Source organism: Hetaerina americana, unplaced genomic scaffold, assembly GCF_022747635.1.
Source record: "Hetaerina americana unplaced genomic scaffold, ioHetAmer1.1.p SCAF_5, whole genome shotgun sequence".
NCBI lineage: Eukaryota > Metazoa > Arthropoda > Insecta > Odonata > Calopterygidae > Hetaerina > Hetaerina americana.
The window spans coordinates 49398646-49423764 of record NW_027287095.1 but is presented as its reverse complement, the minus strand read 5'-3'; the positions used below and the strand labels follow the sequence as shown (position 1 = coordinate 49423764).

The 25119-nt window shown below is 40.8% G+C and overlaps 1 protein-coding gene across 1 annotated transcript in view; it reads left to right on the top strand.

The window, feature by feature from the left end:
• The first annotated feature begins 815 nt into the window (after positions 1-815).
• Positions 816-25119, top strand: part of LOC139694334 (uncharacterized protein ZK1073.1) — a 382170-nt gene continuing 357866 nt past the window's right edge. Inside the window, exon 1 of the mRNA XM_071592833.1 lies at positions 816-1157. Coding sequence (XP_071448934.1) covers positions 1074-1157 — 84 coding nt within the window. The 5' untranslated portion in view covers positions 816-1073. The remainder of the gene's footprint in view (positions 1158-25119) is intronic.

Below are 25119 nucleotides of genomic sequence, written 5' to 3'. Positions count from 1 at the left end.
ATTTCAACCATTAAATCAATGCTCGTCCGCAATCGGTCCTGCGGATGTCGGGCAAGGTGATGTTTTTCGCCGAGGATGCCCATCAGGGAGATTTTTACGTCACTGTGAATTTTGCTAGCGCGTTCCTCTCTCGACTCGGGTGGGCGGGTCGCGGTGGACGGGGCGGCGGGCGGAGTGACACGTACCCGCTTCCTCCAAAATGAAAACAACGCCGTAATACGCACTGCATAGCGCGCTGGGGATCCTCTCTGCCACCCCGGCGTCCCTCACCCATTCCATTACGACCATCGCATTCTCAATGACCTTACCGCGCCACTTTTCCACTCCTGGCTGCGGAGGAGGCGGGGTGAGGGGGGTGAGGCGGGGTGAGGGGGGTGAGCCGTGGTGAACTCAGGCCTGCCGCCCCTCCACGCAACATCCTAATGGTCTCCCATCATCCTCCAAACAACCTCCTCCTCCCCTCACCCCCTGCCCACAACCATTCCCCCCTCTCCACCACTATCCTCCCCAAACCCCCTTTCTCCCGCTCTGCCATGCTATCACTCCCCCTGCCCCCGTAACCCATCCCCCTCCCTTCTACACTCTGAAACATCTCACCCCGCTATGTTTCTTCCCCTCATCCGTACTCTCCGCCCCCCCAATCCCTCCTCCCACAATGTATTCCCATCCCCCTGAACCTGGGACACCCCTTCCCACACGTTCCCTCGTCCACAATCCTCCCCCACCCCCCGAACCGGCACACGCAGCTGGCGAGACACGCCTCAAGCCTCTCTCCCTATCTCTTTCCCTCTCCAAGCCAGTCAGTCTCCCCTCGTGAGTTAAGGCGTTCGGAAGGACTCAGAGGACGCGCAGAGTAGACCCGGGCTTCGAGAGAGCGAGAGCGTGCGTCAGTCGTGGAAACAATCTAAGCGCTAACAGCAGCGGGAGTTGTCCTTTTGAAATAAAGTGTCCGGGAGTGCTTTTAAGCCGGAGCGAGAGATATTTACACACGCGGCAGCCCACCCGAAAAGGTCTGCACGGAGAGAGCGAGCGCGTCTGAACAGGCTCCCTAGTTCGAGTACGTGCGACGAACCATGTCCACCACGGACGTTGCAACGGAGAACGGAGGTCGGAGGACCAGCGTCGGAAGGAAGAGCAGTGTCGGGATGGAGGAAAAGGTTTGTTTTCATTTCCAATGTCTACCGAGGGGCAAGACCTTCATGTCTTACTGAATGGGATGAATCGGATGGGAAGTTAAGGCGACCTTATCTTCCGGAAAGCTCGCGTGAAGATGTTCCGTCAGCTCATTAACCAGTCGACTAGACTGGCGTGATTTTGGGTTAGTAAAATAAGTTCATTGACCCCCGGGTTTTTGGTTGTTTTGTGGTGCCTGGCCCTTCGGCGAGCCATCCGTGACGCGCGACTCAGGGTCAAAATACGCATTTCTGCCCCCCTGCCCACCAACAAGCCTGTTGCAGTGGCACATTGAAAAGCAGCCGGAACGGCAAGAATGAGCTCGTTATTTAAATGCCCCCTCGGAACCCTTGAAAAATCAACTACGATAATTTTCTCCTTGACTTCCTTTTCTTTCCACTCTGCTAGCCCAGAATTCCCAGAAGTTAGCAAATCAGTTTCTATTGCCTGTGAAAGGTGAGCGAATGGGGGCTTTTGGAGCATAAGAGGAGTTAGAAAGGGGAAACTGGTGCTTGTACTTCGTGGAGGGACAAAGGGGCGTTTTCACGGAGGCAATAGTGCGCATGGCCTTTTGTTGTGTTGGCGGAGATTGGGAGTGAGTTTCAGCATTCTCTTCGGGCTCTGATGAGCGCTTTATCTGTAGTGCAACGAGCATTCCGAAAGGAACTCATACCAGAAATTGTTGTGAAAAATGAAATATTGAAATTTGCTTTCAGTTGCATCCGAGAGTTCGCCAAGCCTTTCAAAAAAATTTCACTTCCCACCAAATTGGTGCTGGAAACACGTGTTTGGGCAGAACGACGAGACTCAAAAGCACGTTTACCATGTTTGACCACGCCATTCGTGGACTGGAAATTATATTTTTTCGCACTGCAACTACATCTGACTGGAATAAACATAAATGGTATATTTCCCCTGAATAAAAAAATATTTATTCCGACCTAGGTTTCAATTTGATTCTTCATCTTCATCTCTTGAATTGCAGTCAGAAGACAATGCATCACATTGAAAATATAAGACGGAATAATTTTTAACACAGTCAAAATCATTGCAATTTCTATCCATTAATTGAGCTCTGCTTCTACCAAATCACGACTGAAGCTTCCAAATTGGAAATCCAAGGTAAATTCAATAGTTAGAATTATGAACAAGTTATTATGGAGAGGCGAAACGGTCATACCCGAGACGAATTTGTGTCATAGGTAATTAGATTGATCACCAAACATTAAAAAAATTTGCGATACATTTTATAGCAATGTAGAGAAGTAGTTTTGGTCAAATTAATACATATTACCAACATTTTATCGCATTACTTTCGTAACCTGATCGTCGGAGGGATGCTGAGTTTCGATTTGTGCAAGTAGTATGTGACGCAGAGTTCGTCTGCTATGAGAAAGGAGTGCCTCAAACTCTCGCAGAGCAACAATTTCCCCTCTCTTCCTTTCCCCTCCCCGATGGGTTGTAATAATTTCTTAGCAATTAATGAGGTATTGAAACACCATAATGCTAGTGACAGCTCGGTGCAAGGTTTTGTTGGAACATATCTTGGCGATTTTTGTAAGTTAACTGACATTCATGAATATTTTGGTACCACCAATCACTTAAAGGCGCTCATTCACATGCATTTAGACGCTCGAGTGACCACTTCATCACTCAGATTTAATATCCATAGCGGGTGGCTATACCGCGAATTTCTTAATGCCTTAAATGCACAACGGATCTTGTGGATAAATGAGGTAGAAACAGGAAGATAGCGATTGATAATATAAGCTAAATTCATATCCTTATTCCTAATATCCGTCATTCACGACCGAGTTGCAGGACCATAGGAGCTTCACTTTCATTTTCTAATGGGTCATATTGAAGGGAATGATGAGTGAAAGTACTTCATCCACGAAGCGATTTTTGTCGCTCGACTAGTTATTTATTTATGATCGGAGTCAAAGGATATCGATTGAAGTATACACACTTTCCTTATACCACCAATGTCTTCCATTTACCTCTCCGCTGGAAAATTCATTGCTACTGGAAATACACATGCCATGTTGCGCGAAAATGCTTGCCTTTGTGTCCAAAGGGTATCATCACCTATTTACGGGAGGTAATATGGTTCGACTAGGTGCAATTCCTGTTAACCCACATTTGAATGTCGATGGGAAGACCTCCAGAACTTGACTGACCGTTTGTAACGGAAATGAGCGACAACAGTTGTCTCTTGTTTTTACATTCTCGGTGTCTTCTTCCGAAGTTTTAGTGCGGAAACTTATTGTAAAGGATTCAATGGCCATTCTGTCTGTGGTGATTTACCTTTCCGGCGCTGTGAATGATTCCGCCACACACAATGCCTAAAATTCTTACCGCGGTTGATGATTTATAAAGGATTCATAATATTCAAGTCTTAGCAATTTTCTCTGCCTCTTTTCAATGCCTTCTCTAATAATATAAGTATATCCCTCCCCCCTTTGGTTGGGGCGCTGTGAAAATTGCTCATTTTTTAATAAGACCGTTCGCCGGAACCTCTGATGTCCTAAGTCTTAAGAAATGGCCTATTAGGCCGGTGCCCAAACATACATCCAAACTATACATAATTTCATCGGAAGTTCCTTCACGGTGCGCATATTTATAACGTTTAAATATATGGCGTAATAAACCTTGTTTTGTATTTTCATAATCGAGGAGATGAACTAGCACTAGAAGTGTTTTTCTCTGCAGACGATGATTACATAGTCATTGAATGATGCTCCTTCATACTCCTGCAGTCTTTGCTCTGATGTGTTCATTTAGTCAGGAGGAGGATAATTCGACTTTCAAATTCACTTGTGGAAATGCTGACTGCATAAATTGTTCTTAACCAGTACGGTCGTAGCCTTGGATTGATCAACCAATCCCGAGTCCTTGAATGCCATAATGCATTGCCAAGTTAATTTTAGAATAAGATAGTTGCTTTCCAATGTATTTTTACCCCGGCAATGACAAGGGAAACCGTGAAATAACAGTCCACAGTTTAAGGATCCAAGCGCAAATTCATGCCCTTTTTTGATTCATGCATGGTGCGGAAGATTTGCGGAGATATGGATACAACTACTATGTCCTCTGTGGTTGAATGAAAACGTTGGTTCCAGTGGTCTCTGAATAAAATTCCGTGGAATTCCTTCCCTGGGTTAAATGTTCTCACACACAATAACGAGATTGCTTGCACATATCATTTCCTGCTACCCGAATAGATTAAATGATTTATCGCAAGAGATTAAAACAGTAAGAAAAATGTTTTGACATTAGAGAATAATGAATCATCGCATATTGAGGCATTGCATTTATTGTATGGTTGGACTTTGGCAAACGTATATGTTTGGCAATATGCATTACTTAATTGAAATTCGTGAATTCTATAAATATTGAAACAGAGATATCGGTGAAATATTCACACGGGAACATGAGAAATAAAAGTAATTAATGGGACAAAGTAGGAATGTGACCACGTTTCCGGTGGGGTTGTAGTAGAATGACAAGAAATTTGAATGCAATGCCAACCAAGGTCGTCATCTTCGTATTCAACTGCTCTGATCGTGAGAAGAGGGGGACACGAAAGTCGATTTATCCAGTTTGTGACGCAAAATTGAGACTGCGAAGTAGTTTATACCGCTCATATCCATATCTGCAGTACTATCTATCCGGGTTGTGGGGTTACCACGACCCGACGAGGACTTTACTGTGAACTCCGAAGGCGTCACGGAATGGTCCACCAAAGAAGATATCCTTAAGCAAACCATTCGATGTATATACTTCCCTCATTATGCACCACCCAATTTACGATGTCCTTGGGCCGAACAATTCCCATTTCCTGAAGTAAACCCTCCAATGCTGTGCGGTCAGTGCAGTTTTGGTGTGGCTACTTAATCGTGCCGTTAGAGGAAAATACCTCGACGCGCATCGCGGTCACCCTCTTGACGGATCGCACTCTCTCGTCGTCAGAGCACCGTGCGGGCGCTCACGTGCCCTGTTCCGCGGAGTGGGCGTGTGTGCAGGCGCTCTCGTGCCGTCGTGGCCCGATTCGTGACTCTATCGTCACTCCCAAACGTGATTCCGAAACATCCGCCGTAGGGAGGGGGGGAGTGGGTGGGAGCCATGCTCGCGGGTCGTTCCCCTCCACCTCCTCCCCAATCTCCAGACCGGCGGCAGAAGAAAGAAATGCATTCCCCTTACCCCTCAGGGGATGAGGGCGCGGATGGAGAAAGTGGCGATGCCGAGCGTCGTCGACCGGGCGATTCGTATCGTGGCCGGCTCACTCTTCGCCTGCCGTCGAGGGCGGCGAGAGGCGGGCTGAGAGGAAGGGTGAACGGGGAGTTAGAGGGGGGGAAACGTATGGGGTTCCCGTTATAAGGCCAGCGAGGGTGTCCGGAGTGTATGGTTTATACACTTTGGGATTGAATCGTCTTCGGCTCTGACGACTGCACAAAAGGAGCTCTATTGGATAGCGTATCGAGGGAGATTGTCGCGTGCCCTATCAGCTTTTAAGTGGAGGAAAATGCAGAAGGGGGTTTCGTGGCCGTCCCCAACCTACTATGTCCTCTCAGTCCTTTTGTATTCGCAGCGGACCCCTTGACCTTACTAGTTAGGTTTTATCTCGGAATGAGATTGGGGCAGTCTTTCATTTTCTCTTCTCCCATTAAGTACAAAGATTCGATTCCTGGATGCATTGAAATATTTTTTCCCAAATCTTACGGGATTTCTTTCAAGTGGGTCCATTTTCTAGGACGACAGTTTCGCCGGCTTCGCAGTCGGTATCCTCACGTTACTTCTATAGAGCAGTGAATGTTATCAGGAGACTCATTATGCATTATCTAGGCGTAACATGAATGTGAGACTTTTGGGATTATGTGAGCGATCACTTCTCGTACCGAACCTCGTCACAGATGGTTAGACATGCATGCAGAGCACGAAGGTTTTCAGCTTCATTATACGAATTCCCCGAGAAACCAGTCTTTGCTCTCCCTCACTCGTTCTGCTTCCTATTTTCCCGCAGTCCCGACTCCCTGTGCTTTCACCTCTCTCTCCCCTCAAAAATCGCCGCCAGCTTAATATTTAAAAAGGCCCACTCCGGCCTCTCGCCACGCGCCCACGCTCTCCTCTCGGCGAGCGATAACACCAAACCAGCAGAGCGTTCGGGTCGGTTCGGGAGCGGCGACCCTTCGTCTCCTGCCCTCTTCCAGGAGCCCTGGAAGGTGTTGTGGTCCTCCCCCTATCTCTTCCCCACCCACGCATTTCGGAGGGCGAGGGAGAGAGAGAGAGAGCCTCCCCCAATGAGCGGAAGGGGAAAGTCTCCCCATGTTGCCAACTCTGGCTCCGACCCCATCCGGAATCCCTCTCATATCATTCGGTTCGGTCCACGAAGAGTAGTGCAAGGGAGCGGCGGCAGCAGCAGCAAGCGAATCGATCGAAATGGATCCGCCAGCAGTAGTCAGGCCCGTGTAATGCACCGGCCTGGTGACCCAGGGGTCGCGGTTACGAATCGCGTGACTGGTCCGTGATGGGCTGCTCAGGTTTGCCGAAATCATCGTAGTGATAAACTCGGCCAAACGACTTTGATTGGTGGGCGCAAGGGTTGCCTCTGGTCTAGTCTAGCCTAGGCGTGTGAAATTTATGCCTTCAGCGTTGGGGGTTCTAATTTCATTTACTGGGCTGCCCAACTAAATTTTGGGGTTCAGTAAATCTCACTGCTCGGAATTGTAGATGAGAATTCCCAAATGAACCATTAGACCATCGCTCTACTCGCTTAATTTTCTTATAATAAAATTGATAGTGGGCGTGGTAACTCGGAAGGATTGAAATTCTAATAAATGAAAAGCACCGGACATCACAAAAGCTTAAGTCTATGTAACCTTTAATGATGTTTTAGCATTCAATCCGACGGGATTATTTGGTCAAACATAGTTGAATACCACCAAGTACTTTTCGTTTATTACTCCTTTAGTTTTGTTGGTTTTCAGTTAAAATTTGGTTCGATGACGTGATTCTTGTGGTGCATATCTACAATCGAAATCAGAGGGGGCGACCTTCTGACCTCATGCTTCGCACCTCTTTTGAACTGTGTGAAAGGAAGGGATTTGAGGACCGAAGGAAACTAAATTTCAAAACCCCACTTCATTCAAAATATTATGTGATTGTCTCTCAATTTTGCCGACTACAAACCACGTAAAATAACGAAATCCATTCATTTTTTTTTCGCACTTTATATCTTGATTTCCAATACTTATTCAGTATTCGCATTGTTTTTTCCTCCTCGCTTCCGTTTAGATGTTAATTCGTTTTTTCTATGCATTATTTCCACTGGAAACCCTTTGTTTCCAGTGGAAACACAGGGTTTCCAGTGAAAAGGTTTTGTGTCAATCTAATAAACGTCTTTTTTCTGAAAAATATCTTTTGTTATTCCCATATCTTACATATCCTTCTATATTCAATTGACCCAATGGTTATCGTTCTTGCTCTGTTAGAATGATCGAAAATTTATTTTGGGAGCCTAATGTTGTTCATTATGTGGCCGAAGAACATTCTCCTTTTTTCCTGATCGTATCTAGTATATTGTGTGATTCTTGTGTGATTCCTACATAGGTATAAATGTTTAACGCATATGATTTTTCCATTACATTGTAAAATGGATGCTTTGGCAAATGCGGGTGCGTTCCTGTTATGAACAATTACAGTCGGGTCTTATTTTATGCTCTCTTTTCTTGTGGGTCTCGGTAGCAAAAAGTCACCGACCGTGAGAGAGCAGTTCACATGCTTAAGTGTGGATCCTCTTCGCGTTAAAAAAAATAGAAGGGTCCTTCGCCTGGCGGATGAGAGGAGGAGAGAAGCGACGGGGATGCGTGGGGGAGGAGGTGAAAGGGAACGAGAGGGTTTGCAGTTTTTGGGGTCGTCGAAGGGGAAAAAAATTGGCGCTCACGTAGAGTGGAGAATTTTCCCTTTCTCCCCGAGGGCGGGTGAAGTTGTTGGGCCGACGGCCATCCCCGGCCGCCGCGACTGCCCAGCGGCGTGTAATTTTATTTTGAGACTTTGAGGAAGGAAAAAAATAGCCCAAATTCTCACAGTATTGCCTATTTCCCAGCGGAGTCTCTCCCGCGGATTCCTCCTCCTTGCCGGTTACTCCGGATGGTTGAATCATCCGGTCGCGTCTGTAATCACGCCGTGCCGTCCGTCGCGCTGGAAATGATCAATTACCTCGAACCAAAAGTGCTGGAAGCGCCATGCGGGGGGCTTCGTTCCCTCTCTATCCCGCTTTCGACGCGACTTACCCACAATTCTACTCTTCTCCACCATCCGCAGCACATTACCCTCGTCGGTCACACCGTGGCCGTGACTTCTTCACTCTCACGTCGAGGTCGGTAATCCTGGAATTCTTCCCGCATTCGAAGTGGTGGGACGTAGATATTAAAAGATATACGAGCCTTCTCATCCTCCAGAGTTGACTGTTGCGGATTCTATTTTATTTTCACTGGGTTGTTGAGTTTACAATCCTTTGAGATAATGGGACGCATGGGATAATCGGGAATGTTCAAGGTCTTGGACCAAGATGCAAGAGAAACCGGTATCAAGAGCTACAAATATTGCTGGAGACCGAGCATCCGGCGAGCGTGAGCTTAAGGAGCTGCTTTTGTAGCGGTTACAGCCAGCATGAATACACTCGCACAGCACACTCGCTAGGAATATATTCGGTCTCATTATCTCTTGCCATTTTCTTTCGAATAAGGAAGTGAGGTTAATGCCGTCTAAGAAACTTTAGCGTACTTCAGTTATGTAATTTGCAATTTAAATTTTGCATCTTTGTTTTCATTTTTTGTCTCACAACTTCAATTAATTCTCGTGTACTTTTCGCTCACGGCTGCCAAAGGACGATATTAAGGTTTCCTGTTTCCACCCGGTTTCGGCAAAATACGAGTTTGTCCAGTTATTAAGTTACTTTAGATGAAGCTCTTCCTTTGAGTTCTGTGAAAAGAAAGGATGCAAAAATAATTTCATATGTACGTGTACATGCCATTTAACTGATTAACTAGTGTACGGTTTTTAAACTGTGATATTATCGCACTTGCATACACATCAGCGGGTAAATATATATATATATATATATATATATATATATATATATATATATATATATATATATATATATAGAACAATAGAACACAAATAAAATAGTAACACTTAAAAGGAAACTCACATTTTTTATTGTTTAAGTTTTTGGCCTCTTCCGAGGCCTTCTTCAAGTAAGTACTATTTTATTTGTGTTCTATTTTGCCGTCCAAATATTATACTGCTCGTGTGAGTGTTTCTATACCATCGATATATATATATATATATATATATATATATATATATATATATATAACTTGGACAGCAACAAACAATATAAGAACACATAAAAAGAACACTCACACGTCATTTCTTAATAATTTCGACGGAATTTAGCTCCGTTTTCATCGGAAGAAACAGAAGTACTCTGTTCTGCTCTGAAGAACAGAGTACTTCTGTTTCTTTTGATGAAGACGGAGCTGAATTCCGTCGAAATTATTAAGAAATGACGTGTGAGTGTTCTTTTTATATGTTATTATATTGTTTGCTGCTGTCCATTTTGTATTCAACACTTCCGTATTACTTCAACGAAATCATCTGTGTATATGTGTGTGTGTATATATGTGTGTGTGTGTGTATATATATATATATATATATATATATATATATATATATACACACACACACACACATATATATATGAAATATATATATATGTGTGTGTGTGTGTTCCACATATATATATATATATATATATATATATATATATATATATATATATATATATATATATGAAATATATATATGTGTGTGTGTATTGAAGGAAAGCCTCATGGACGGGAATAATAATTTAAGCGGACACTCATTTGTCTTTGGCTCATGGTCATTATCATTGTTTGGAAAATTTGCAAACCCTTGATTAGCTAATTGGAAGTGAAAGAACGTGGTTTACCTTTCTATCATAGGCAAACAATGACATTAGCATCTCGATTTTAGGGGTTTGAATCTCTTGGGGTATTATTGTAGTTCCCGATATTTCGATCTCGAATGTTTGGAAATATATCATCTTTTGAGATTAATCGAGTTTAATTTTTTTAAATAGAAATTTATCCCTATGCGTTCGAAATGGGCAATTCATTCCATTTTTTATAATCTTATCATTACTTCGATAATGCAGATAAAGTACTCGATTTATAATTTTTTCACCATTATTTCTCTCTATCGTGTCCCAATTTATAAAGTTTTACCCGGTACTGGAGCTCCAAAGGATGCTATCATATTTCTGGAAAAAAGCTGCTCCTGTGGTGGCTAACAATTCCGATTCAACGAAGTCATAATGTAGACATAGTAATTGAATATTTAGCATGTTCTGGCGACTGAGGCCATAAATGTCAGTTCAACACCTCTGTATCTTGCATAGCGGTATGGCATCCATGACCTAGGTGGCAGCCGACTATACTTGTGTCTGGTTATTGAGTTTTCCGATGAGCTAGTAAATAACTTTTCTAATCAGGTCTGCAAGTGAATGAGTTTATCTTTTATACATTGGCCAAGTTCCAGGCGTAACTGCTTCGAAACGGACAAAATTTATTTAGCCTCGCTGTAAAAATAATTATTGGAACGAATAATCATGTTAATTCGCAAATACGCTGTAATGCTATTCATCATAAATTTGTCACCAGGGGACTTAGCTCTCACTAGAGAAGTGTTCGGAGCGACTCATTAAAACAAAGGTGACGACCAGTAGTCCTGAAACTTAACCAGATACGGTCGTTTTTATTGGTCAAAAATGTAGAATTTCCTATATCATTGGCATTTTTCGTCATTAATATTTGCGAAATTGGCACACCATAAATATTTGTGTTTCTTTTTCTATGCTGTAATTGAATAAATACGTTAAAATAAGTTGTTTGAGCGAAGCACATAGATTGAATAAAGAAATGTCGGCAAGTTATACGGGAATCGGTTGATGGAGTTTACCATATATCTTGAAGTCGTCAATAAATTTTGTTGAAGGGTAGAGTGTCCGTTTGCGATAAAAATAAGAGGGAAGGGGAACATAATACCGCGTGGTATGATTGAGGAGAATATTTTTCTCCTTATAACTCATCAGAAAATACCGAAGAAAAGCACCGAGAAAAATTAATCGGTCAATATCCAATATTAATTACGACGATTGAAGGTTAAGTATTGAAGTATGTGAATATTTTTACTTTGCAAGGATTTAGAAAAAAAACTATTTCATAAATTGACTTATGATTTGGGGTCGATTCAGGAAACACCCGAAGAAAGAGTCGATTAATTCGCATGGATGGGAATATTAAAGTTATGACTTAATCATTTTATTATAATGGCCGTCCTTTAATTTTTTCGACAAATGTTTGAGAAATCCTTATCATAGCGGGACAAGTATCACATTAGTCTTAAAGATAGCAATTAAACCCCACGGTCATTTGATTTCCCTTGCAATACTGTAAGTGAAAACGATCACTAAACAGAAATCAATATTTGAGTCTGTTAAGCTATTATTACAACTTTTGGGTTGAGAATTTAATTAGTAAACAAAATATGACAGCCAGTTAAGGAATACGGCTACTTTGAATCGTAATGTCGGCTCAAATGCAGTGGATCTCCAATATAACTTTCCAATCGTCTAGGCATGGGGTCGGTAACCTATACTGTGTGGTGTGCTAATTTCCCAATTTGGTATGTCATCGAGATGTTTACGAGAAGCTCAAGGCCGTCATTAGTAGTAGCACTGCGCCGTAATTTTGAAAAGATTGGAACTATATGCGCAGAGGTTCACGTTTTCCTTTGTCGCGTGGATTTTATCCTGTACCTACCTTAACCGATGCTTGTTTCTTTAAGACAATCTATGTATGGATACTGTAATTTTCATTTCCGAACCTCCCCGAGCAATTATTTGTATATATAAATCTATATATATATATATATATATATATATATATATATATACATATATATATATACACATATATATATATACATATATATATATACATATATATATATATTTCTATATACATCATATCGAGATATATATTAGTCATTTTCAATAAAATCCTCCTAATAATAGCATGATAACGCTTATATTTTATTGCCCAGGCTTTCATTTTCTTAAACTGTCTTCGGGAAGTTGAATACTAATCACGCAATTTAATTAACATTCTAAGTCTGTCTCGGTCGTTTTTTGTCGTAACAGATGTCGAAAAGTATGATCGATGGAAAGCGACTTTCATCATTCAAAAGAGTTTAGAAAACCTTTTCAGAATTAGTTGGACATTAGGAATCCATCGTGACCTACAAAAAAGTTGATGTTCTTCATTGCCTCTCGGTTATGGATCATACTTCATACTTCGGACCATGCATTGTACTTCTATAATTGACATGTATTTGGTTTGGCAAATTCATTGTGACGTATTCCATTTCAATTAACGCAAAAAATTCGAGGCCAAATGCTTCAAGTATTGTGTTGTCAATGCGTCCAAAATTCGCTATGGAAGTTTTGAATGTAGTTGTGTGAAAAATTTTGCAGTCTTTCCTGTTATGCGGAAAGGCTACATGGAGGATAGAAGCAAAATTTGCGACGGAATATACGCAATTATTTTTCAGTATTTTGATCTTAGAATTGCATACAACCAATTCTACTGGAGTTTCATGTTCTGTTGAGAGTATAAAATGTACTGTGGGAGATCCAAGTTCTCAGTCTCACATATCGTTCCCTTTAGAGCTTAATTTCTCTGTAGGATCATTTAAGTGCATACACCTAGTGGATTGTTGGTGTACCTTTTACGGAAGCCTGGTTATATGGAAAGTAGTGTGCACTTTGAGGTGTAACGATCCGTTTCGAGAGAGCATTGAGAGAGCATTTTTCGCCCCGTTAGTTTTATCATTTCGAAAAATCTTGGTTTGCTTTAGCCATGAAATGGACTTTCACTTGGAACAGTTACATCCTATCACTTGTGTCAGCTTTGCTCTTTGTGCTTATTTCTATAGTAATAACTGCATACGTGTGGTACAATAATTGAGTTAAATTCAATGTGTTTTATACCATGTCTGCTTATGTTGGCATATTTAATATTTATACCCTGTTGAAGTGATCGTTATTGGTAAATAATGAGTACCATTAATTATCATTATCAATAGTCTACCGATTAAGATAGGTTTTGATATGTCCAGAAGTATGTAAAATATCCTAATTATGTGCCATTAATGCTCTCCGCAGTGTATCACTACCGCTTTTTCACGAGGTAATATCGCTTTTTAAAAACTAAATAATGACTTTATGTTGGTTAGGGCACGAATGTCGTAAAATGTTTATGTATTCGTATGCATGATACCCATGCATGGTATATCCTGTTTGATTAGGTAGGGGGATTGTGTGGTGGCAAACGTATTGGCTTCCCACCGAGAGGGCCCGGGTTCGAATCCTGGAGATGCCAGATATTTTTCAGTGGTATCACGATCCCTACTTGAGGTGCTATGTGGAGAGGACTTTGAGTGAGTACGCCGTCCGTCGTTAAAATGCGGTCCAATCGTTAAGAGTACGCTAATCCCGACGTCGGGTTTCTATCCACCCTTCCCATCCAGCCATAATGGCGCAAATGACTCTAGGGGTCGGTCGCTTCCCTTTTAAACTACTACTAGCTAGGGGAAATTTTTAATTCCCGTGGAAATGAATAATGTTAATAAATTGGTATGAATATAAACTACGGAAGCTTTGACTTCGACAATTGGCGTGAATACTGAAACAACTAAGCTTACACCAAGAAATGTAGCGGGGCGGACGTAATAGCATGGGATACCGAACACCGTCAAGTGCACATCGGTTAATGACTCGTAACGGCTTCAACCATTCCTTTTTCATCCTCGAAAATTGTATGTATTCGATTAAGTTAAGGCGGTGGTGTTTCTCAAAGGAAAAATAAAAATTTGTCTATCATTACCGAGATGAAATACAATATTAAATATTTCGACAAACTCAATTTATACCTCCTTGATTATCCTTGATAAACCAGGTGACCTTGTATATATTTCAGACATGATGAATTAGTAATTAATATCGTAATTTAGGTGGAGTGTTAGCCTTGGAAGTAGAACGTTCGGGTACTAACCATAGGTCTCTGGTTCAATTACCGGCGACTTTGAACCAAATCAAACCTTTGAACAAAATACGCAAGGTTAATGGGTGCCAGGTCTTCCTGGAAAACTGTGGACGGCACAGGGAAAGGAACTGGCTGCCCTACCCTAATGGGTTTCACACGCCGTAGGTCATATTATTCGTGCGAAGTGAGTTATTATACGCTGTTGTGATCTCTCATATAAAAAACCAACCTGCGGGTTGATTATTGTGTTTTTTAATCGTTATCCAGCTGTGAATTAATTAAGCGAACCTGATTGAATTCTCGCTGTGTCCAATATTGATTTTTATCGTTTATCTTCAATCAGTCGTTGTTTAAATAGGAAATGACAGAAATAATTTTAGCCTTCACTCCTAGGACTTTCAATTTCCGCTTGCGTGGAGAGACAATGTAATTATTAGGTACACTTGCGGCGAAACAAGACAGTGAAAATGGATCGCTCTAATTTGGAAAATATCTTGAGGTTGAGGAATTTGGAAAACACCCTAATAAGGTTGCGAATTTCTCTTTATTTTCATTACCGTCATGATAGAAAATAAACCGAAAATGAATGGAAGTGCTATTTTGTTTAACTTCATCCGTAATTGAGGAATCGCTGTTTAGAGAATTTTTCTCTGTATGGCTATGGATACTCTGTTAAGGAACACACTAGTGATATTTTGAATGCAAGTTGTATTTCATGCAGACGCCATCTCCCAGCTCATCAATACCAATGTAATCAACTGTATATATCTATATTGCCGATTAAATATAAATATATGTGTCGTTGGTGATAATTTTACGCTTCACACTTAATTTAAAATGGAGAAGAGTGCTATGAGCTGAGCACGTTCCTCGAACAAACTCGTCTTGCCCTTATAATAGTTGCTAGTTACAAATCATGAAGTCCCGTCATGCCACTCCTGCGTCGGAATTTCTTCCCACCGTATACCATGAGCGGTGACCACTACATATAACTCACGCAGTCCGCTCCTGCATTTCTATGTTTGCAGCTTGCCTTCTTTGATGAGATGAACGACGCGCAAGTGGCGAGAATAATCGCCGTGCTTCTCGCGTATGGCGTGAAACTCACAATTCTAACCTAGGCGCCGTCTCTCTGGATGCCCAGTGTTGTGCTTGAGATTTAGGCCTGAAGCCCGGAAACCTTATTAGTGGCCTTTAGTTTCAATCCACCGCTTCCTTCAAGTCCGTCCTCGCTTTTAAATTCTCGTAAGGTTGCCACAAGGGGAACATTATTGACCGAATCGAAAGTGTGAGCCATTTTGTTGCGAACGGAGTTTAGAGCAAGTACATTATCTTTTATTTGGCTACATTACATTTTCCAATTACAACCTGATACAGTCGATTTGGAATAGATTTTAAAGGTACGCGATTTTTCGAATCTTTAAATTAGCCCGTATTCCCCATTACACGCTTTGTTCGAGGAAAAACTAAGAAAGAAATATGGCGCGGAGGTATTTTAAGAGAAATTTTGCTTTAAGTTTGGACAGATTTGATATCGCAAAGGAGGAAAGAGAAGTTGATCATCGGAGTAAGAGGGCATGAATTAGACAAGGCGGGATAATTTACATTAAGTGGGCGATATTTTGCGCTTCAAATGGCATAGCAATAAAGCATTATTAAAAGAAACTCGTTCGCCAGAGAAGAATTAGAATGTAGAGAGACGGAGCGAATGGGAAGGATAAATTCGAAAAAGGAAACATAGTGAAGACTATTAGAATGGGAATTTTGATTTTTAATGATTCAGAAGAGAGAGGATGAGTGTAAATCGCAGAATTTTTAGTGGTCTGTAAGAAGAAGGATGGAAGAAAATGATTTGAAAATGAATTCCAATATGCTTGGGACGAAGGAAGTTTTTGGGGATATGTGATGGAAGAAGAAAAATGTTTGTAGAGGAATATTTTAAGATCCTGTAACACGTGACCCATTTTCCGCAAGCTCTCTGTGGTATAAATGACTGGAGTCAAATTTCAGGCAACTTTATGCAACATAAAAAACTAATATTCTTTCCACCTCTTTCAGTATTCGTTTGCGAAGGTTTTAGCCAAAGTCCTGGTTTCGTTCTTGTAGGTTGTCCTTAGTATTGTCCTTGTAGGTAGGCCTTCGTATTGAATTTCCTCGAATATCAAATACTATTTGCTGCGCCACTAGTATTCGACGGAGTATATGACAAATGGGAGACATTTTTGACAAGAACAGATTCCTCCATGTGTGGTCTCATGGGAAACTGTAATATGATTAACTCGAATGCGAACGGTAACGTTCTTTTGCTTCGTTCTTTCTCTTTCACTTACGTACAGACGCGGTAAATCTTTCTCTATCGTTATCCACTTCGAGTCTGTCAAAGAAGAGTAGAATTTTTTCCAAACTCTCAGTTGAATAGAGTATTGTGAGGAAGCCTTGAAGCTTGCACGCAATTAAGTTCTTGTTCAATGCGCTGTTTCACACAAAGCATGACATTAGGTTTGCCCTTCAGAGGACATTATACGAGGACTGAAAGAAAGAGTGAGGGAAAGTCAGGAGAAAATATTCCGAGCAGAATGAAAGGTAATGGAAAATTTGAAAGAAAGAACAGATGTAGAGAAGGGCAGGAACTGAAGAAGGAAGTAGTCGAGGGCCAAAGGTGCTCTTTTTTTTCTCATGTGATAAGGAAGTTAATGCCGGTGAGAAATATTTTCCGTAACGATATCGCCCAGTCTAATCCAGAACAGATAACTACATGCAGTACTAGACAATAAAACATTCTTCGTCTGAATGGGCAATTATTATTGTGGGATATATAGAGGGTTGCGGTATTCAGGGGTGGAACATTGGAACTACTGAGCGGAGGGTTCGGGTTTGATTCCCGGGCACGCCACTCTGGGCAGCTCCACTCAAACTGGGTGGCAAATCAGATACCAGATAAAATTTGTTGTCTCAGGCTTAACTTTATGGAATTTGCATAACATATTGAAATATAATGAAATAATTGACTTTGTAATTCCACACACTTTATTTAAAAAAAACACGACCCAGGTTTCGACGTTGAACGTCATTGACCTGATGATGACGTTCGACGTCGAACCAGATCTTCAAAAGCAAAAAAACGCCAGTTCCTTTGCCTAACCTGACGTGTGCACACACACACCGTCGGGCTTGGTACTGGGTGAACATATATATGCAGTGTATATACAGTGTGTGCTTGTTTGTGTGTGTATGTATATGTGATATATATATATATATATATATATATATATATATAGAAATATATACACACACACACGTGTATATATATATATATATATATATATATATATATATATAGACACGTGTGTGTATATATATATACGTATACATAAATATGTATATATATATGTATATATATGTATATATATGCCTATATATTTTTATATGCATATCTATGTATATATATATATATATATATATATATGTATATATATATATATATATATATATATATATATATATATATATATATATATATATATATATATATATATATATATATATATATATATATATATATATATACACACACACACACGAGGGTCATCCGGAAAGTAGTACCCGTTCGTGAAATAAAGACACAAAAGTAAATATTAACAAACATAAAAAATTTTATTTGAAAGAGGATACTTTAAACTACTTCTCAACATAATCTCCAAGCAAATTAAGGCATTTGTCATAACGTGTGACAAGTTTCTGTATTCCTGCTGCATAGTCCTTCGCCGCCAGCTCATTGAGATACGCGAGGGACCCATCTTGCACAAATTTTTGCATAATGCAGATGGTGTTTAACAATTTCATGAACAATTGTTCGAGAAACATTGGGAAAATGCTCACAGATGTCATCAATTGTGACGCGCCGATCGTTCCTCACGAATTCGTCAACTGAGCTCACCAGTTGGTCTGTAATGACAGACGGTCTCCCCGAACGCTCATCGTCGTGTGGTTCCCCCTCCCCATGTTGAAGTTGCGACACCACCGCCGAACAGACGACTCGTCCATTACATTGTCTCCATACACCTCCTTTAATTGGCGATGAATATCACATGGGCGAACGTTTCTTGCATTGAGGAATTTAATCACTGCCCTCACTTCACAACTGGCGGCGTTCTCAATTTTTTTAAACATTGTAAACAATCACAGAAACAACACAGGCAATGCTAGCGTCACGCAACTTGGCTCAGAGAAGGCAGACAAGCCACTGAAGCTATCTGACCTCGTCCAGCGGCTACTCGCGTCGTCAGCACTTCATGCGGCACGAACGGGTACTACTTTCCGGATGACCCTCGTGTGTGTGTGTGTGTGTGTGTGTGTATATATATATATATATATATACACACACATATATTTTTTTACTCGTGTGTGTATGTATATATATTTTATGTATATATATATATATATTTATATACACACGCGCACACGCACATACTCTCGAGGTTATTCAATCCGAATCGTTTATGTAAGTATTTGTGTGTGCCTGTAACTTTGTCCTGCGGATCCAATTACTGCCCCAGATTCCCCTTTTTAGCTCTCGGTATCATAAAAGTTGGTAATTAGCATTTTCGCAGCTTTGCCCACGTTACAACAGTAATGGAACTTAATATGACGACTACTAATTGCTTGTTGGATTTGAAGCGTAAACACGCGTCGATCGAAAGCTAGCGCAAAAATCTATAGTGTTAAGGATAGTTGGATCTTGTAAAAGGGTTTACCTGAGACTTAGCGCCAAGTTTGTATCAAATACTGAGCATCTGGATTGCAGTACTGATATCAGTAATTGAAGTAAAAATTGTGTAAATCGGCCTCAATAATGCCCATATCTGCCCGTTAAAATCTTGATGCGTAAATAGCTGTAGCGCCTTAAACTTCACCGGACATCACAGAAACCTTCACCCTCCGATTTTTTTTCATTTGTTTTCATATTAATTCTTCCACTCCCAAGGCCTCGCCCCCCACCCTTCCTCCAACCATCATCATTTTGCCACATCCCCTGTTGCCGACATCACCACCTCATTTCCACCGTGGGCGCAGTTTTATTTTCTCGTTCGCATTTCCGCCCAATCTCTCGCCTTCCCTGGATCGATTCCGTTCTTTCCGCTCAAAGCAGTTACGCTCTCTCACCTCCTACCTCAAGAGGAGGAGGCTGTTTTGCTACAGGGATGTCCCGAAGTGATTTCAGTAGACGGGTTTTTAAAAATTATTATTCTCCTGAGCGATTGAAATCGACCAAAGCGTCCTGAGATATCTTTCCGGCATGTGCCGTTCACAAGAGACGGTAGCGAGGCGGTCTCTTACTTGTCGCCCGCTCTTATAGAAGAACAAATCAATTAAAATTCCGATCGGACGATAGTTCCGTTTCTATTTCACCTCTTTTTAATATGGAAATGAATAGTGATCCACCAAAGGCCGTGCTATGGCCAGTAAAAATATCATGGGAGATAAAATTATTCCATATCCACATTTCAATCTACCGGGGGTGCGATCTTGGATCCTCATTAAGTCCGAGCGTTACAGTTTTCAACGGAATGGTCAATCGAGTAGGGTATCGTCAAACTTCAATTTTCTCATTACGGTACCTAATGTATCGCAATCCGTGATCGGTGAGCTTCAGTGAAGAATTGCGTAATGGGTAGCGATATTTGTATTGCGCAGTAAATGATTCCGTTCTGGTGACCATCATCTCGGAGCGAAAACAAATGGAGGTGATTTGACACGGATTGTGGTCAATGTACAGAGCCACTGTACGCAGTCAGGTAAGTAGATGTTTATCTTGGAAGGGGAAGACTTTGTTGAGGAAATGAGTGAAGTGAGGAAGATATTAGCGGTGAGAACTGAGGTTGGTGACAAGGAACAAATGAGAAAATGTTCGTTGGATTTATTATATGGATTCGTGTTACTTTTAAATATTGAAACTAAACTACATATTTCACTGTTTATCATACCAGGATCGTTTTCAATGTTTGCTTGCATCAAGTTTTGAAGTTTTCTGATGATTCCGATAATTTACGTCTTTTGAACTGAAGGAATAATTCATTTCTTTAAATGCACTCAACATGCGCATTACAAAGACGTGAAAGTGTTACTATAATGGAAAATGCTGACATCAGCACCCCCTCTCCTCTCCCTTACTCCCCTCGTGGAGCCAGACTATATAAGTTGAAAAAATGTTGATTTACGTTACCTAATGATGATGCGCAGCATCGAAACCATGGTCTTGAAATATTAAATCTTTATTGCGGAAGTGTAAAGTTTCTTTTTTACCCTCATATCAGCATTTTGGATTAGGAAAATGAATTTTAAGACTTAAGAAAGGCTTATAAATATCATCAAGGAGTTGTTATAAGGATACAACAAGGTCAAATTTAATGAATTTGACAGCTTCATACTCCCGCAGGTTGCATTTGTATACCCTCTGAATTGCTGCCTTTCGTCATTGGTTTGAATGAAGTTGGAGTGGTGAAGGGAATATAGTAGGGCGTTTGTCACTACGCGGATGCATTTCTGTTGCTCAAAAACGATGCAGCGAGTTGCTCAACGTCCGAGGTTTCGACGGACGTTTATTTATGTTGAGTGGACGCCTCTCGTCGGTTCTTGATCTTCTACGTATGTGTGTTACGAATTCTAAATCGGAGTTTGATGAAACCAGAACTTTCTTCATCCAAACCTTTAATCGCTGAAGCGTTTTACAAGAGAGACATTGCATTCAGACAGAATATTTCAATCATGTCCCTTTTACGCTCTAACGTTGATCTGCGTTGTATTTTTTACATGGAATTGCCTTACCTACACATGTACGTGTGGCTTTTGTCACTTTTTTCGAGAGAGCAGACCTTGTAGATCACGTTTTAAGTGCTAAAAATTTTCTTGTAAGTGTGCACAATATCAAATCAAGTATCAATAATGCACTAAGTATATTCGCTGGTCGTTATGATGTGTAGCCATAAATTCTGCAGTTGATTTGACTAACTTCTCTCTTAGACTTCCTTAATCACTACCCCAATATAAGTGATGACATATTGCCTAATTTGCTTGTGTTACATTACTTCCTACGCGCTCATATGTCGAATAGCTGAGTGTGGCTTAGGGGTACACCTATTTACTGAATGCTTCACATTTTCTTCACTCCCCTACCTGCTACTAAATATTTTATGTGGTTCATCTGGATTAATTCTCTTTGAAGGTTAATTGTAAATTGTTGCTTGTCGTTTTGCTGCAGGATGTAGAGAACGAATTTTCCCTGTTTTATTTTTACTGTTTTAAAAATTGGAATATTTATTAGTCTTAGCAATACGCGACTGGAATGTTTCAGAAATACTTCTTTGAGTCTGCAAACACGTTTGAGTCCCCAAGTATACCACCCATACTTGCTAGATTTATTATTGGTATTCTACCGGTTAAGGTAGGTTTTGGGTGGACACAACCTATGAAATTGTATACGTACTTACTAGCTTATAATAACCCTTAAGGTAGCAGTCACTAATTTTTGAAGTTATCCATCCATGACGGTGTCAAACAGTGATCATTTTGCTTCTACAGGTTTAGATATAGAAAGAATGCTAAATATCGGAATATCTACTTCATCTAAAAGTGAAAGTGAACCGGGAAGCCCACACATTGTCAAGGTTTAGTAGCTTTCTACCGAATTTTATGCGCTCTTCTCTCCTGATGACATTACGAAACGGGATAATAACATGATTTACGTATATGCTTTCTGTCATTTGAGATGGTGGCGTTTCTGGAATGCGTAATTGTAATTTCTAATCAGTTTTAAAAATTGGCTGGAGATATTTCTTTGAATTTTTTCGTTTTCGCCGAATTAAATTATGGAAATTAATTATTTTCAACCATTGCCGGTAGAAAAACAGTGGTAATTTCCTCCGAGAAATGAATTTTTTATAATTATGTTGGGCTTAAAAAATCGGTTAGTATTTTTTTGACGAATCGATTGTTCCCTGAAGGATATGCTCGTGTGTTGATGCTGTTAAAGTTAGTTCCATAGAGTACTTGATCATCAAACCTCTGGGTGAATGAAATAATGGCATTAATCATAAATTGTTTGGGAATTACTTATTGTTTATCAACTTTCTTTTTTAGTAGAAACTAATTTTTAGATTACTTTTCAATCTTACGTGAGAATTTTATTCTCCAAGGTCATAAACTCATACAAAAAACTCGTCAACCTTTTAATTTTCCGTCGAACTAATATTTCTATTCCGCTCTCCTACCAGCCAATTACTTATAAAATATTTTTGCGAAATGATTTAAATTTAATGCGGATTATTATAATCTGGGAGAAGGTCACCCAAAAAAATATATTTGGTAGCCTACGGTTTCAAAGCAGCTAATTTTTTACGGAATTAAAATTTGCTCCCAGGGTGGTGTTACCTGACCGCTCACTCCCGTGGTGATTTTTTTCGGAGGAAGGCCTTGATTTTGGGTATAGAGAATTGCTATTTTTGCACGGATTGGTCAAGTTCCATTCCTCTATGTACATTCCTATTACGTAATTCAAAGGTACACACATGGGGAAATTATGATTTCACTGTATGAATTAATTTATTGTTCATTTTCCGTAATTTTTACAGCTATTTATTTCGTAAAACTGACATTATTAAGTGTCCAAAAATAGGGTAAAATAATTATTAAAACCTAAAAAGTTCTAGGAGCATTAATATCTATCTACTGAGGCACGCTATCTAGCGTCTAGTATTCTTCTGGCGGTCTGAAGGATACCATTTATCGAGAAGATCGAGGATGAATAAATAATATTTATATTTAAATTTATAAAATAAATGTTTTTCGCTCAAAAATATATTTATACTCTTATATGGTTCGTCAAAGAAGAAACTGGAAGAAACGGAAAAATAGGTGTCTTTTGTGTTAAAAACAATTTATTTTAATATAAAATTATATTGAAACGATGTTGAATGAGTGAAATCTGAAATATATCAAAAGTAAAAATTTCGCTATCGACACATTCTTTGTAACATAAATATTTTCACTTTGAAAGCATTTAGTTTTAAGTCCATGTTTTCAGTCCAGTCCAAGTTTTAAGCCTCAGGTTTCGCTCTGGAATGACAACCCGAGTTTCCATAATTTCCATATTTGGATCCCACTCCTTTGGATTGGCAGGCGAACCTATTACCGGTTAGACTAACTGATGAGGTAACTCCACTTAATTTCATTACCCATAAAATATATTGCGGAAACTGGCATTTAAACTTAAGTATATTATTTTTATTTTGCATTTTTTTGGAGAACATTTAGTTGTACTACTTCCTCCGCAACACGTTAAAGCTGGTTATGGAAAGTCATCAAGTATTATACCGTAGTATTGTACCGAAATTGTTTTCCACTAAGAAAATTTGACTATCTCACTATCTCTTAGCTCTTGTAAATCGCCGGATGCAAAAGCCATATTCCTGGTAATTTTAATGGATTCCGAAATATTAATATATTTTGAAAATTGGGGTAAATTAAAAGTTGTTTAGTCTCCGTTTTTCGCGAACAAAATTCGAAATAGTAGCGCACATTGATTTTATATTTTTTTACGCAATAAGATTGAAAATTTACGGCGATTTAAAAGAAAATGTGATCAGAATGGTATGAAATACCATACACCACCTTTTAGCCGAAATTTAAATGCGATAAGCTATGACTCTCGCCGCCAGGACGAGTTGTCTAAAATAAAAATTATTCAATTACTAAGAAACTCATCCGGCAACACTTTACAGTGTTCTCTAGTCCATCCACATTTAAGTCGTTTGCGAAATCAATGTTCAAAATTGCAGCAGAATCAGCCCGCGTTCGAAATCCACTCCACGCGAAAGAAGTGCGCCGCTTCTCGATTTACAGGCAGCAAAATCCGCGGAAGGGACGGGGAAATTCTTTCATCGGAGGTCTTCGTCGTGAGAGTGGGTGATGAGTGAGAGGGGCGGAAGAAAAATAAGAAGTCTCAAGGGAAAGCGTCATGCCTCCGTGCGCAACGTGACGGAGTTAATCGGGTGTCATCGAACGGATCGAGGAGTCGGAGCAACCCTCCGTTACTGACAGTAGGAGGAGGGACGGTGCCCGCCGCCGTAACAGAAGGTACGTGCTCGAGACTCGACTGCGAAAAGGGGAGTAATGGCGCCGAGTTGCGTACCCACCCGTCGTGCGTGAGGGTGCTACCGGGGAAGGGAGTGAGCGGGTTGAGCGGGGAAGGGGGGGGGGTAGGGCGGTTGGAAGGGAAGAGTTTGGGAGAGGGGTCTTCATTCGGTGACTCCTCCGGAAGTAGGAGGTGGGGGAAGGTTAGAAGAAGAGGTGGACGAAAGAACTCGGAGGATGAGGTGGGTGTTGGGAGGAAGAAAGAATATGGGTGGAAAGAAGCCTTACCTCTTACTTGGCTTCCGAGGGGACGGAGAGGGATGTGTGTGGGTGGGGCTGCCTGAGCAAAGACCAACCAACCTCCCCTATATAGGGGGACAACGTCGCCGCGCGACACCTTCTGCATGAAGGCAATCTCATTTGTGTGACGGCCGAGAAATTCCTAGCAAGCGTGAGGGGGTGGGGGGTTCGGTGGAGTTGCGAGGGAGGAGGAGGTGTTTGGGCACTATTCGTCGCGTGGGGGGATGGAGCCGGGATGGCGAAGAGGGAATCGGGAGGGTAGAGGAAAGGAGGGAGGCAGAAAGGCGACCACGCAAAAATAGCGTCGCGGAGTAAAACGGAGGGA